This window comes from Protopterus annectens, chromosome 15.part0 (genome assembly GCF_019279795.1).
Source record: "Protopterus annectens isolate FY-2018-M chromosome 15.part0, PAN1.0, whole genome shotgun sequence".
NCBI classification, from domain to species: domain Eukaryota; kingdom Metazoa; phylum Chordata; order Ceratodontiformes; family Protopteridae; genus Protopterus; species Protopterus annectens.
Genome location: NC_056749.1, coordinates 156691221 through 156707022, shown reverse-complemented (window position 1 = coordinate 156707022; position 15802 = coordinate 156691221). Strand labels below are relative to the sequence as shown.

The following is a 15802-nucleotide window of genomic DNA, read 5'->3' as shown; positions in this document are numbered from 1 at the left end:
GAGTGCATTCCCAGAAGTAACAGCACCATACAGGTAAGGTAAACCTAACTGTACAAACCTTTGCAGGGGGCAAGCCCCCCCTGCACCCCCCCTACTTATATATACCAACTCCGAGACTGCACTACAGTGGGGAATAGGATTAATTTCCTCATCCCCACGATCACCCTGCTAGCCAAGAAAATCTGTTCGGCATTCTCCATTTCGCTCTTTTGGTACTTAGCTGTTCTCGTTCTTCGGTTATGTGTCGATGAACATGTATTCATGAAAGACACCTTTTGCGATTCTGATATAGGCCCATAAAAATCAGTGTATACCAATATTATATATTGTGCATTCTGAAGGAGGTGTTGGCCTCCTCAAAGCTGATTACATGTATAGGTCTATAATCGTAGGAGTGCATACATATCTGCTAACTATACCATATACAAACATAGAGAAATTTTTAAATCATGAGGAGAACAAGTCTAAGATGGCTTCTCTGCTTAGTTTAAAAGAAGCATATTGATGTCAAGTAGGAATAGAAATCAAACCAGAAGTGGACAAAAATCAGGCATCAACTGAATGTTACAGAAAACAAAAGAAAAAGAACACAAGGAGAAGGAGCAGATGAGAAGCTAAGAAATGTGGAAAAGGCATAAAATGACATTTGAGATGGACTAAATGGTGGGTGCATTTTTTTAGGAGCTGCAGCCATTAATGGATTACAGTACTCTACCTGAGCTGGTAAGATACCTAGTAAGAGGTGAAGTATTGGTATTATGGTATTCAGCTTGGTGAGATATAGGAGCAGACCCATTTTCTCTCAGGTGACATTTTAATTGTTTTTTGAAGAAATATGCATTTTGGTTTGTTTTTAGTGCTAGAGAGGCATAGAGTTCCACAGTTTTAATTTTTTTGAGTATAGGGAGTTCTCTGCTGCATTGTAAGATGTTGTTATGGTGAGCAGAGATTAGTCTTTTGATCCCTTTCGGGTGAATAGAGTTTTATGATGTTTTATGGTTGGACAGTTGTCTGGCTTATACAAGATTTTGTGTTCAGTAACAAGTTGTGATTGAGATAGGTAATAGGGTAGTTCTAGTCAATTAAATTGCCTAAATGCTAGATGGTGGATGGCCAGTAGTGATGGTTCATGGCAAATCTGGTGCTTTCGTTGTAACATTGTTTAAACGTTGCCATCAATGTGGCTTGCAGGTTACTGAAAATGGGGAAATGCAGAAATCATGCAGTTGAGAAAGCAGTACATAAGTACATGTTATGTTTTTTAGCTTCATTAGTGAGGAATAATTTTACTCTAAATAAATACCCTAGTTCTGGTTTGATTTTTATGGCTTAGTTAACATGTTGATCAAATTATGACACCTAGAAGTTTAGCCCTTTCAGTTTGTTTGTTTGATCTTAGTGTTGTTAAAAGAAGAGATGGTGGTAAAATATGTCTTTTGATTTAAGAGGAGTTTGGGACTAAATCATTTTATTTTATTAGGATTTAGTAGGGGTTGAGATTTCTTTACTCAATATTCAATAGAGGAGAATGCAATCTGGGTTATAGTTGACATTCTGTTAGTGTTTTGGTGAGCACATCGGCATAGAGTCATCAGTATATTGCATTATAGTGGCTTGATCTCCCAGCAGTATGAAGATCATTAATGAAGAGTTTAAAAAGCAGGGGACCTATTATGAAGCCTTGCAGGACTTACATTTTTACTGGGAGTAAAGTAGGGATATAATGCTTCAATTAACTGCCTAAACCCTGTTTGATAGGTAGCTATGGAACCAATGGAGAGAGGTATCAACTAGCCATATTTTAGAGAGTTGGAGTAAGAGGTTTTCATGGGATACAACATCAAAGTCTTTAGATAAATCTTAGAAAAGTGTAGAAATTGCATTTCTCTGTGCATTTACAGTAGAACTGAATTGAAACAGAGCATTAATATCACTGTGGTGAGCCTTAAAGCTATACTGGATGGGGAAGATTAGCTGATTTTCTGACGAGTAGCTGAGAAGCTGAGTATGCATGCATTTCTCCAGTACTTTAGATATGGGGGGTAAGAATGGCTATCAGTGCATACTTAGAGAGTTTCACTGAGGTGCCTTCTTTTTGCAGGGTAGTATAAACCATTTTTTCCATATGGGTGGACAACATTTTCAAAAATGAGCTCAACAGAATGGAGATGGGATAGGCTATGGCATCTGCTGCCATTTTAAGGTACTCACTTGAGAGGTTGTGAGATGCAGATGTAATAGGTTTAATTTTAGAAATAGTTTTTTAACAGTAGCAGTAGGGACTGGTTGAAGAGAGAAATGGTCTAGTGATATTGGGTTTGATTTAGTCTGGTTAGCTGCTGATTATAGATGTGACCATTACTTTGTGGTACGTTTTTGCATACCTTTTTCACTGAAATACTCAAAACGCAACAGGATGTTCTCAGACTTAAAAGGAGTCTGGTACTTGCAGCCTGTGAGGAACAAAGTGTTTTCTTTTGAAAAGGCTTGTCATACATTCTTCAGAGAAGTAGAATGCAGTTATTAACAGTTATAGGTGTTTCATATGTTCAAAAATATATTCAAGGGGTTTGTATTTATTATTTATTTACTTATTGACGTTTGTATACCAGGAAAGTTCGGTGGATAATTTTATCCATTTTAGTGAAGGCCTCGAGAAAAAAGTTTCACAGATATAAGAGCAGAAAAGTCATACGCATATGTGAAAACTGACACCATATTACAATATACCATAAATTCATAGATTAATACAAATGTTAGTACACATTTGATAAGTAGAATAATATACATATACCACTGGTAAAACAAGATAAAATCATTATTTAATATTTAAATGTGTTGACATGTTACAAGTGAGTAAGTATACTACTCACTTATAAAGCAAATGTCAGAGCGGAACATTCAAACAGTCAAAGAGGAAGAGGAGAGGAAGAGAGGTGGGAGTGAGAAATAAGTACTTTTAGAAGTAATAAGTGGAGCACAGTGGGGGGGCAGGATAAATAAGGATTAAAAGCAAAATTAAGAGAGAAATCAAAACAAGGAAAAGGAAAGAGACAGTGTATAAAAGTATTAAAGGATTAGAGCTGAAATTATCAGCCAGGAAAGCCAGGAGTTAGAAAGGAATTATTTTATTTGCAGACTAGACAGAATTATGAAATTTTACATCTCACAGTAGATTATAATGATATGCCATAGACTGGCAGCCAGTAGAAAGAATCATTAAAACATTCTTTCTTTGAGGGCTGTGCAAGTAGGAAGATATCCGCCAAGACAAGAAGACAGATGTAGAGATATCTGATCTTCAATAGGTCATGGAAAATGATTACTTGCAACTCTTTTGGTGTCTTATACAAGTACATTTGATAGAAAATCTATAAGAAATGCATCACTTTGGTGCCTTATACAACTACATTTGATAGAAAAGCTATAAGAAATGTATAAGAAAAGAAAAATGCATTGTAAACATATGCTCTGATATTTTTAAACCCAAATAAGAGTTTTTATCTGAAAACACTGTGCTGGGATAAATATATTAGTCTACAGGAGAATATTGGAAGTCGTACACAGTTATATGATTCTTATAATGGACTATGACATTTTCCACCTTTGCTAACAGAATGGAACATACTCTTGCGGAATAAGGCCTGGTTTTACAAAGAAAAGAAGCAAAGAAACAGCCTGAAAGGCTTGACCTTTTCATTTTCTTGTTTGCATGTACAAGTACAAGTCATTTGCTTAAAATATTTAGAATACAATACTTGCTATAGCAATATAATTAGGCAACCTTATTGCAAACCATTACATCGCAAGATGATCCATAATTGGCAGACAGAGTCCCCTAATTCAAGCATTAATTAATGAATTCATTCATTCATTCATTCATTGTACTTCAGTACAGGGTTACAAGACAACCAGGAAATACCACATGACACAGTGCATTCGGGGCTGTAAACGGACACAGGATGCCAACAAATAACAGTACATATGGACAAACATACACGCTCAACGCTCAGTCACTCCCACATGGCATTTGCATCTTTAAACCGCTTGGATACCTGACTTATAGTACATATATTTGATGTGGCATGAAGCTAGGGGACCAAGCAAAAATGAATGCAGGCATAAGCAAAGATGTACTTACTCCAGAAAGAATGCAGCCTAGCCAAGAAAGAAGCTAACTGGAGAAATGTTGTGCAAAGTTCCATTAAATCATAGGATCATAGGAAGTTACTAGGCTATTGGCCGTGAGGCCCTTATAAGCCCAGCCAATAAAACACCACTGCCAAATACTGAACCCAGAACCTTCTGATCTACAGTCAGCTCAACACACCACTACACCAACTCAGCTCTCTATATAACATCTCAAGTAATACCGTCTGTAAGCTAGACAAATTTATTCCCTGCATCTAAAATCAGCAAATACTATCAGTCGTATAAAATGTATACATTGTTTCTAATATTCTGACAGAGAACCATCTTAATTAGCCATGTTATTGAATGGCACTATGATTATCTGCAGAATGGTGTTGTATTGTTGTATCAGTGGTGGTGTAAGGTGGTCAGCTACAAAGGAGGTCTAAAATCATCTATGCCTTTTAATCAGTCAGTCTCTTCAAGCAAAGTCTATTACATTTAATCTATTTTAGTATAGGTGATGTCCAGGGAAAATAAAATATAAAGGAATTAAAAAAAAATGTAAAAACAAAACAATCACAACAGAAAGAACTATTGTCTTTAGTATGTGTAGAATTTAAGCAACTTTAAGCAAATCCTTTTTTTAATATTGTAGAATGGTAGAACATTCGCTTAGAGTGTTCATTCACCGTTCCTTTTAAAAAGCAGTTTAGCTCCCTGACTCAAATTTAATTTGATTCAGCCAGAGGTGATATACTTGTATACATTATGATTTCTACTGCTTTTCTCTTTCAGCTGTCACAAGGACATTCTTCATAGTCTTTCACTTAACCACTTTAAGGGAAAAATATAGATTTGTGACAGGTACTCAAAACACTACAAAGTAAGTACCCCTCCCCACATTTCCATTTTTATTTGCTGTTTACCTGTGTTATTTTCTAACATTAATTATTATATTACCACACACATTTCAGCAAGTCTATTTATAACATGTAAGTACTTCTCTGAAAATCTATGATGTTTGAATACCATAGGCTAAAATACAAAATTACTTCATTTATTTATGTATTTCCACATGAGATGTTAGACTGCAAAGTTAGCTTCTGCAGTTAATCATCAAAAAGTATTACAAGGATGCATATAACAATGGAAATAAAACAGCATAAAGGCACAAGACAAATAGATTGCTTATAGAAATTATTAAACAGTTATTGATCATTGACGTGGCATCTGTGATATACAGGCGGTAGACGTACAACAATCAGTTGTAAGGGAAAGGAGCTTAGTGTTAATAATGAACATCATACTGTATTATATATGCTGTATGTAGAAGTCAGTTATAGGACTATGTTAAAGGTACACTCACTAAAGACTGAGACAATTAAATTTGGTAAAACAGAATGGAAACTTTTATATTTTTATATATATATATATATATATATATATACACACACACACACACACATATATAATATATATATAAAATCAAGGATGTTCAGCTCCTGAATAATGACATAAACTACAATGGTGGTTGCATAAGTATCTCCCGAAGTGGTTGCATACCTGGTATATTCCTTACAAGTATTTCCCCAATTGGTTTCATATCTGGTGTACTCCACAGAAGAATCTCCCCATCTGGTCACATATTTGGTGTATTTATTTTTTTATTTTACATTTGGTTACCGGGAAAGTCCGACTGGACAAATGTCCTTTTTCAGCAGAGGCCAGGGGAGAAAAGCTCCACAATTACGACACATAACATTTGAACATGAGTTTGACAAATACAATTTAAACATTATTAAAATATAGAAGAATACAAGTGACATTGTTTATGAAATTACAACATAAACAATTAATGGCAGCATTTATAGAGAATAAGTTTATAATAGAGCAGAGCCAGTTAAACGTAGGACACTTAAAGTTAGAGAAGCTGTTTGCAGTTATGCTGGAATATTCAAATAGACTTAGTGAGGCTCATATGATAGTAGCTATAGTAGGTAGAAGTAAGACAGCAATAGGTTTAAAGAGGGGAGACGGGCATTGATCTAGCCTGAGCTGCCACAGTTACAGAGGCATGTTCCTGCCAGTTGTGTCTTTATTGAACTTTTGAAGTGTACTAAGGAGTTACTACTTGCTATATTGACCGGTAGGGAATTCCATTTTTTGGCAATGTAATAACAGAGGACAGATGCTCCTGCTGTGTTGTTTGCTTTAGTTACTTTGAGAAGGGGTTTATTATCTGATTGCAGCACCCTGTTGCTAGTGTATGGTTGTATTAGAGTTTGAAGTGACAGAGTTTTATCCTGATGCTACATAATTCTGTGGGCTAATGTAAGTTGGTTGTAAAGGTGAAGCTGGGGAAGTTGAGGGTTGTTTTGGTATTTAGTTTGCATGTTATGATAATAGTTTATTTTATCTTGCCTCACCATATTTTTGGATTTGTTTCTTAGTTCTAGGTACATTATTTTTGAAACTTGCAATCTATTTTGTTGCCATTGGGCCCAAGCTTTATCTCTGTTTTTAGGAGGATCTAGTCTCTTTAGTCAGCCAAGGAGCATAGGTGGATTTAATTCTGATGGTTTTGGGGGGGGTGTACAGGAGTTGTGGATGTTTAGAAAGGTTGAAGTGAAGAGTGCCCTCAAAGTTAAGTATCTTGAGAGGCTTCCAGTTACATTTTTCTAGGGTTGATATAACATTAATGCTTTCAAAGTTTCCTTTATCTCCCTTGCATGTAGTGGGTTTGGCAAGAGTTGAGCGTTGTCTTATCAGGAAAGTTGGTAGGTGACCACCCAAGCTGTTTGGAGCCAGAGTGATAGGTTTGGGTTGGTCTATTTATCAAAATCCAGTCAAGGATTGACTGTCTATTGGTTGATTTATCATTTCTTGTGGGTGTTTTAATGGTTTGAAAGAACCCATGGAGGTCAATGTATTTTGTGGGATTCCCTGAATTACATGTTTGCCAGTCTATGTTTAAGTCACCCATAATAAGTTTCCTGAGGCAGTGTCTCAGAGACCCAGTTAAGTACGTTTTCTCTCTTGGTATATTATTACTGGGTGGAATCTAACATCGAATTATATTAATGACCTTTTTGGAGTTAAGTTTAAGTCTAGAAATGATAAGTTCAGTATTGGAAAAGGCAGGGTAGTGGAGTTCCAATGTTTCAACTGCAATGTGATTTTTAAATATTGCTGCAACACCACCACCCTTTCTGATTTTGCAGTTGTTACATAGTATATTGCATCCTACAGCTAGGATTTCATTGTTACTGGTGTCAGGTTTTAGCCATGTTTCTATTAATAGGACTATAGCTGAGGAGTACATTGAGAGAGTGGCATGAAATTCATGTGTTATTTAAGATACTTCGAATATTAATGTTTAGTAGTAATATATCTGTGGCTTTTCTAGGAATTGTGAATATGACATGGGAGTGGTTTTGGGTAGGTATGGTTTATTAAAAATGGATGGTCCAGGGTTGGGATATATATTCCCGCTGAGAGACAGTCTAGCTATTATTTGTGACAAGGTTTTTATGAGTTTGGTAAAGTATTTTTCATGTTTTATGGATCATTTAGTGGGTTGATTGATGGCTTTGACAGGTGATGATGTATGATGAGAGCTGGGTTTATGAATGCTAGATGGTGGGATGATAAATGTAAATGATGTATCTTTCTTGTTAGGAATGGTGGAGGTGGTGTGGTGTGGAATTGGGTCCATGAGGTGTGCACGGTATGTGGTAATGTGAGCTAGTGCTGTTAGGGTTGCTAGTATGGTAATTTGCAAGTTTGAGCATGATGTTAGGATATGATTATAGAAGATACTAAGGAAAATGTACTATCTATAGAGGAAGTATTTGCAATATAAGGTTTGCAACTCAATCGATGTTGTAATATGTTAGTTGAAAAGGAGTGAGGCAGAGTGAGAATAGAGATGGGAAGAGGAAGTGCCTGTGTGTAATGGAAGAGAAGAATGTTGTTGTGGTGTTCGGTAGATGGAGTAGAGTAAGAACTAGTTGGGTGATGGTATGAAGGGGCTATGTAGTATAGAGAGCAGAGTAAGTGGGAGATGAGCAGTCAGAGAGTTGTGGCTAGTTTACAGAGAGGTGAGTCTATTTCTGAGCATGGTTTGTGAGAAGTATGGAAGGAGGTTGTAATTGGTCACATGGTGAAGAGGGTGTGGTTAGAGTGTATAAATCTAGAGTATGTGGGGGGTAGATGGGAATGGGATTAGGATAGGGGAGTGGATTGAGCCGGAACGTAGCAAGGGTGAACAGAGCAGGTTGAGATGAAGAAGCAGCTTGCAAGTGACTAAGAAATCAATCAGTGATTGCTGAACGGTAGGGAAATGAGGAAGTAATATAGACACAAATGGTAGTAGAATATAGTACAGGGATTCCTGTTTTATTTACAGTAGTAAACTGGGAAAAGGTGGGGAAGGGTAGTGCCGATCCAGAGTTGTATGCACCCTTTTTTAGCAGCAGTACAGAGCTGGGTAAGGATCAGTGGTAAGCAGGAAAATAGACATACGTTTTACTGTTGCTGTAAGTTGGCTGCCATTTTTGATGAGTTCAGGGATATGTTCAGTGTGGTGCTGCTGGCATTGCAGGGGACTATTGAACTGTAAAGTATAGGAAATAAAAACTTGAAGTAAGTGTTGAAAGTGAAGACAAAAGGTATGTTAGAGCAGTAGGAGCAACAGAAAACCGCAAGTAGCCTCTGTGTCCTGTGAGATTACAAATATGCAACAACTATGAAAATAAAGTAATTACGGCTGAGGTTAGCTCTGCCCTGTATTCCTTGCAAGTACCTCACAACACAATTAGATAATATTATTTTATTCGATGTGTAATGATTGTCATGAATATTTCCTCTTATGTGCTTCTAATAATTAAGACCTCTATCGAATCATAGGAAGTTACTAGGCTAATAGCCCTGGGGCCCTTTCAAGCGTAGACTAGAGTTTATCCCCAAAATGAAACCTCAGTCAGCACCTGTCATCCCTGTCAATGAGGAACACAGGTGGAACCCCTGGGACAAGTTTGTGGTTTCCTATGCACTCACTAAGGCTGTGCTTGAAGAGGGTCAGTGAGGTGGTCTCTTTGACGTGTATGGGAAGTCTATACCAGAAATGGGCAGCCTCTGGGAGACCAACAAAACATGCTGGAGAGACAGGTTTATTTTGCATATTAGATTCAGGCCTTTTGAGTGGGTAGTGCGTGAGGAGTTAGATTTCTGGATATGGAGCATCTCTAGTATGGCAGGGGCTGAGATTACCTTGTAGGCGAGACACAGATTACCCCTGAGCAATCTGTATGATACCAAGTAGAGTGATAGTGATTTCAGCCTGTCCACATAGGACAGGTGTTGGAGGCCATGGATTCTCTTTGTGAGGTATTTCTGTGGCCTTTCCAGTTGGTGCAGATGTTTGGAGAGTTCTTATTGGAACTGCTGCTGTTTGTTTTTTTGTTTATAAAAATTAAATGAGAAGGTATTTAAGCAGGCAAAATCTTAACATAAGCATCTTGAAAATTTAGTTTAAATAGTGTAATGTGGCAGTCATTGCTAAAACTGATTTGCTTCCATATGGCACTGTTTAGGTTTTATTGTAAGAATTCTTTCTATGACAGCAAAATGTTTAATTTGAGGCTTGTTTTGAAGTAATAAGTATGCTGTATCATGTAGGTACTATATGCTGGAAAAGTATGAATTCAGTCTGTTAACACTGATAGCTCAAATTCTATGCATATCATTTGTGTGTCCCTAACTTGTCAACTGAATGATAGTTTAGAGTAAGGAATGCTGCCATCCATGCTGGCTGGACTTTGTTTATTTCTGTAGGCCCTAGCTCATTCCTGCAGATGCCCAGATGCATTCAGGGTGTTGACATGCAATGGATGTTCACGATGTACGTACATGTCTCATTCTATATCTAATCAAATGGCCCTGCTGCCTTTTAGACAGCAGAGACTAATGATTCCTCATCAGTGAGAGTGTCCAAACAAATGCCACTGGCACCTTCCCCTAAAGAGATGGTAGGATGGTAGCCAACATAACTTTATCTTTCTTCTCCTCTCCCACACCAACATTAACAGATGGCAGATATGCTACTTAAATTCAGTTTCCCTGGGAGGTAGCTTGGGATTTATCTGTCTACACAAATGAAGCTGTATTGATATAGAAATTTAATGCAAAAGCAGAGACATAGTCCCAGAGGTTTAATGGGAAGGACATTTAGTTTGATGGATGTTTGATTTTGTTATACAACACTGACGCTCTAGTATAGGATAACAGGAGTGCTGTACTACATCTGCATGTCTTACTAGTAGCTGTAAAAGATCCCATGGCAATTATTGAAAACAAAAGTAGGAGTTCTTAAATTATTGTCATATTTACATGGTCATGTGTTATACATTCCTTTGATGACATTACTGGCTTTCTTTATCCTTCCCACTCTTTTTGCCAAAACTGAAACATTAGAGTAAGGTGTAAGGCTGATTTATCTATTTTCAGAAGAGGAATTTCCTTGGTATCCTGGACAGATATCCCCAAATTACTATGAATGCCAAACTGAATTCTCCTGAAAATAGATGATGCCTAATGAGACTTAACAAAGTCAGTTGTTGTGTCTTTTGGCTTTTCCCGGTTAGAGGTCACCACAGCGGAACTCCAGTCTGCTAATGATTGGCAGTAGATTTTTACGTGCCAAGTTGCCAGCCCTGAAGCACAACCTTCAGCGAAGGTACGCCCATTCACGCATGTCTCCAGACAGAAGACTCTTTAACTGAGAATCGAACGGGACAACGTCTTACTGTGAGGCGAGAGCGCTACCGCAGCACCACCACCGCAACAGACTTAAGAAAGTCAGTAAATATAAAAAACATAAATAAATGATGTATCATTTTGTTGGAATGAGTTATAAAAAGCTCTGAGTTTGAAAAAAAAAACAGAAATGACTTGCATTTGCTCTTAAATGATTTTTAAAGACAGAAGTGTATCTGGATTGAGGAAGACAACAGTTCAACAAAAACAGGAACGTAAAGAACCCAAAGAATGGGGATTGATTTAATTGTTAAGCTGTTTAACTCACAAACACAAGGTACAGGATTTTGATCTTGAGAAGCATGACCTGGCTTAAAAAGGCCTCAGATCATTAGCCTAGTAATCACATATGAACCTATAAATGATTAAGACAAACTTGGAAGGGAGACCAGTAGGAAAGGTTAGAGTCAGAAAAACAAAAGCAAACCAATTGAATGTTTTTTTTCATTTAAGATTTAGGAAAGAAAATTTATGTCATATTTATTAATAATTACATAAATGTAGCTACATATATTGCCTTTACCCCTACCATATGGCTATGGTCATGACTTAAGATTGAGTGAAAAGACCAATTCATTTACCTGGTTAATAAATAAGCAAGTAAATAAATAACATTTTTGGCAGGAGATGGTAACAAAGTTGCAAAGTTGCCACAACTATTGCCGAGGTGCCAGTCTCATACCGGATTATAACTGTAATTATATCAGGGCATACTTGCATAATGGAGACATTCATTGTGAAGGCAGTGTATTGTTTCACAGAAGGGATGACATTTATAAATCTTTCTATGGCATATCTAAGACCAAGGCAAATGCTGATGTTGCAGAATATGGAATTATATGCTGAAAGGATAGGTATTCCTCTGTATTGCTGTTTGTTAATTTATGTAGAGGGTGGTATCACAAAGAATTACAAATAGAGGTTGAGGGGGGATTCACTCTGAGGATGGGAAGATAACATTGGAAATTGGCCACTCTTATTATCACAGCAGTAAGAAAGCATTGGTATGGGAAACATATTGAAAGGGAGCTGGTCAGTTAATTTGGAGTTTCTCTTTTATTACAAAGAAAATGTGCATAGTTATGCAGGCACACATTTATGTAAGATTGGAAAATAAGAGCATTGTTGTCATGGAACAGTAACTACCTACCACTAACTGAAAAAAAGAAAAAAAAATTGGTGTGGGAATAACATTTTGTCAAAGTCTTGTATTTCATTACACAACATGTACAAAGGGAGATCCACTGCAATAAAATTCTCTGTGGCATCACTTACATAATACTTTCACTATAACCTGGTATCACAAAGATCATATGGGTATGGTCACAAAATTGCCTAGAAAGTGTAACATTTATGAAATTCTATTTAAAGTGCTAAAATAATTTCAAAAAATGACCAGCTATTACTGTTTTTCCACAAAACGTGCAATGTATCTATTCTGTCATGTCGTTTGGTATTTTATTTTACATCCAAATCAAATTTGGGCCTCACACCACAGAATGATTCTACTATAAATCATCAACTTACACAAAGCCAACAATCCAAAATACCAAAAATCAATGCCTGAAACACAGAAGGGCAAAACATTTAAATGTAAAAGTTTTTTTTTTTTTACAAGGGTGGCAAGCCCCCAAGCTGCCAACTCACCCCCCAAACTATTATCTTATAAAAGCTACATAAGCTACATATACTGGTATGTCAGTTTCATATGATTATTACTGACATTTTAGCACTGCTTGGAAAGTATGTATGAATGTTGTATAACTACAGAATCATTTTAATGCTCTTCATGCCATTTTTTTTACGTTTACTCTTACTTAAAGCTTAGATAATGTATAGAGCTGCGTGCAAACATAAGTTTACTTGTGACTCTGCTTATAACATATGCCACTCTAGGGGTGCAGAGTACTAGGGCAAGTGACTTTTTTTTTTCTTTATATGCATGAATGGGTGCACCTGTATATGTGTGTGTGTGTGTGTGTGTGTGTGTGTGTGTGTGTGTGTGTGTGTGTGTGTGTATATATATATATATATATATATATATACACACACACACACTTATGTATATGTGCATGGATTGGTATGTGTGTGTGTGTGTGTGTGTGTGTGTGTGTGTGTGTGTGTGTGTGTGTGTACATGCGTGCACGTGTGTGTGCATGCTCACACGTGTGTGTACTAATAAACTGATGGTTTCTTTTTCCATAGTCTGAAATATGTTGATGTCTGTAAACTATTTTTGTTGATATTGTTTTGTTCATGAATTATGAATTGCTCTGCACTTAACCTTAGAAATACCCATTTTTTCCTACGTTTATTTGCTTTCTCCACGCAAAAGTAAAAAAAAAACATTGTTTTAAAGACAAAAGATTTTTATAAAATTAACACAGATGCTGATTGCCAGAATAGAGTTATTTTCAGAACAGTACTTGCAATAATGAAACAAAAGTAATTAAGGCGTGATAAATTGTTTGAAGTAAACAACAACAATTTATCCAGCAAATCATGGAAAAAAAATTCTATTATTTTAAAATCTTATAAGGTAATCAGTTTTTCTACTTGGTGATCCTAGTGTGATACTCGACATAAGTTGTTAACTAGCCTGGCATAGCTGTGAGCCTTAGGTAGTAGACAAAATGTTTCTGAATGTATTGACTGCATGAAATGCTTTCCATTCCAAGATTACGTATTTCGTTGTATAAGACCATTTTCTTTTTCAGCAAGAAAAACCCTCTGCATAACTATGTTTTAAAACTGTCACTAATATAAAAGAAGCAGCTGTATTACAAATGTCTTACCAGCATACCTCTCAACCTCTTAGAGCAAGAAATCTTGACAAAGCCATAAGGAATGGGGGCAAAGGCCCAGAAATAGGGACAATTTTTAAATATTGCACTTACAAACGTACAAGGTTGATAGAACAACAGGCTTTGCAGTAGCATGAATTTTCTGAAGGGTATAGAAACTGCAACTCAAATGCCAGTCAGTATTATCTGATGTCAATCCTCAATGATTTGGCAAACATAAACCAGAAAAAAACAACATTTCATTAGCAACAGACAGAAAATGTGCAGAAAAAATCTGGACATCCTGTGAAAATCTGGACAGTTGACAGGTATGCTTACCAGCCAGCTTCATGAAGTCACATGCTAATAACAAAGCCATTGTCTCAACAGGTGAATCTTACTTTAATAGCTGACAAGACATTCCCACTAAAGACAGTTTGATTTAATCAGCAGCACAACTGCTATATGTAATACAATTTTATATTTTCAATAGTCAATATAGTGCTATTGAGGGGAGTAAGGCAGAATTGTGACTACCTAAATTATGATACACAAAAGATTAACTTGGAAAGTGAGTTATTGTCTATTTTTTTAAGTCTCATATTGGAGTTTTTCATATAAATCTATTTATACCAAGACCCTGCAATCTCAGGGTTAGTTTATGTAAGTATAAGGGCATGGAAGCAAAGCCTGCACATTTGGGGTAGCTTCCAGCAAAACTGCTTATGATTGCTAGTTTTGGCATACACTGATGCTCAACACTGATGCTCGTTCTTTTGAGATCACATTTTTGAGGTACATTTTTTTTTTGCTTTCTTTGTTTTTTGTATTTCTGTCATGCAGCCATATTTTGGACAGTTAAGTAAAATTGTGTGGGATGTTCTTAATATATAAAACTACTGTGCTGACTAGAGACTAAATAAATGGTCTTTCTTCATTTAGCACTTCGACATTCAAAGACCTGGAAGGAAACAGTCTGAAAGACAGTGGCCATGAAGAAAGTGACCAGACAGACAGTGAACATGATGTCCAGAGGGGTCTCTACTGTGACACTGCTGTCAATGATGTACTGAATACCAACACCGCAACCATGGGTTCTCAGCTGCCACTGCAAGGTAAGCAAATCACAATGGATGAAAACAGCCAACCTTCTGGTACACCTGTTGTACCATAATATTTGAAATTCACATAAAATTTAAAGTTCTTTTACTTGAAAGGAGTAGCTGATGCCTGGAGCATCACCTCTAAAGAGGTTATGTGGCTATATTATGTACTAAATTAAGCCTTCATGTAACTACATAACAAATGTCAACTCACTTGTGATGTGCAATAGGCAGCTTGTGAATCAACTGAACGTTTTTGGTATGTTGCATCACTTAGGGTATGGATTAGCCAAAACAAATGTTTCCAGTGAGCATTTCTTTCTGTTTGTCTAATTAATTTACAATTTATTATGAATGTTTTCCTGTTGTTTACTTTCACATTGTTCAGTGTTACCTCTTCCTCTGTGTTTGCTTACTGCATCCGTTTTTAATGATGCTTCATTTTCTGACTTAGGGTGTGGTTGAATAGGACAATAATGGGTCAGTGATCTAAACTGGTTAACAAATATAAATACAAATAGAAATTCCTCCACAAGAACCAGACTGTAGAATAAAAAAAGCACAGCATAACACTGAAGGAACACAACTTTAATGACCAAGTTAAGCACTTTCTTCCCACTTCGTAGGGACTTCCTCAGAACAACATTGTCAAACCCACCCAGCCTTTAAATAACACATCAATTAATCAATCAGTTACTTACGCTACAATTATACATTAAATTTAATTAAATAATAAGCAGTGAAAACACACTTTATACCCTAAGTAAAAAGACATTAAACATACACTTACAGGTGTATTAAAATATAAAGACATTACCCTAAAATATTTTTCAGTTTTAAAACACATGAAATGGCCATAGCCTCATTAATACCTGGATACTCAGTTGTGTTTAATCACAGTTAACATTTTAACTCACTTAAATCCAGGTGTATATCCATATTTTTCCCCTGAGAGTCTTTAATAAT

At 36.4% G+C, this 15802-nt stretch overlaps 1 protein-coding gene across 2 annotated transcripts in view; it reads left to right on the top strand.

The window, feature by feature from the left end:
• PCDH19 (protocadherin 19) overlaps window positions 1-15802 on the top strand; it is a 709183-nt gene that overhangs the window by 506935 nt on the left and 186446 nt on the right. For both annotated transcript variants that reach the window (XM_044057636.1, XM_044057635.1), the window contains exon 4: window positions 14676-14848. In XM_044057636.1, coding sequence (XP_043913571.1) covers window positions 14676-14848 — 173 coding nt within the window. The remainder of the gene's footprint in view (window positions 1-14675; window positions 14849-15802) is intronic.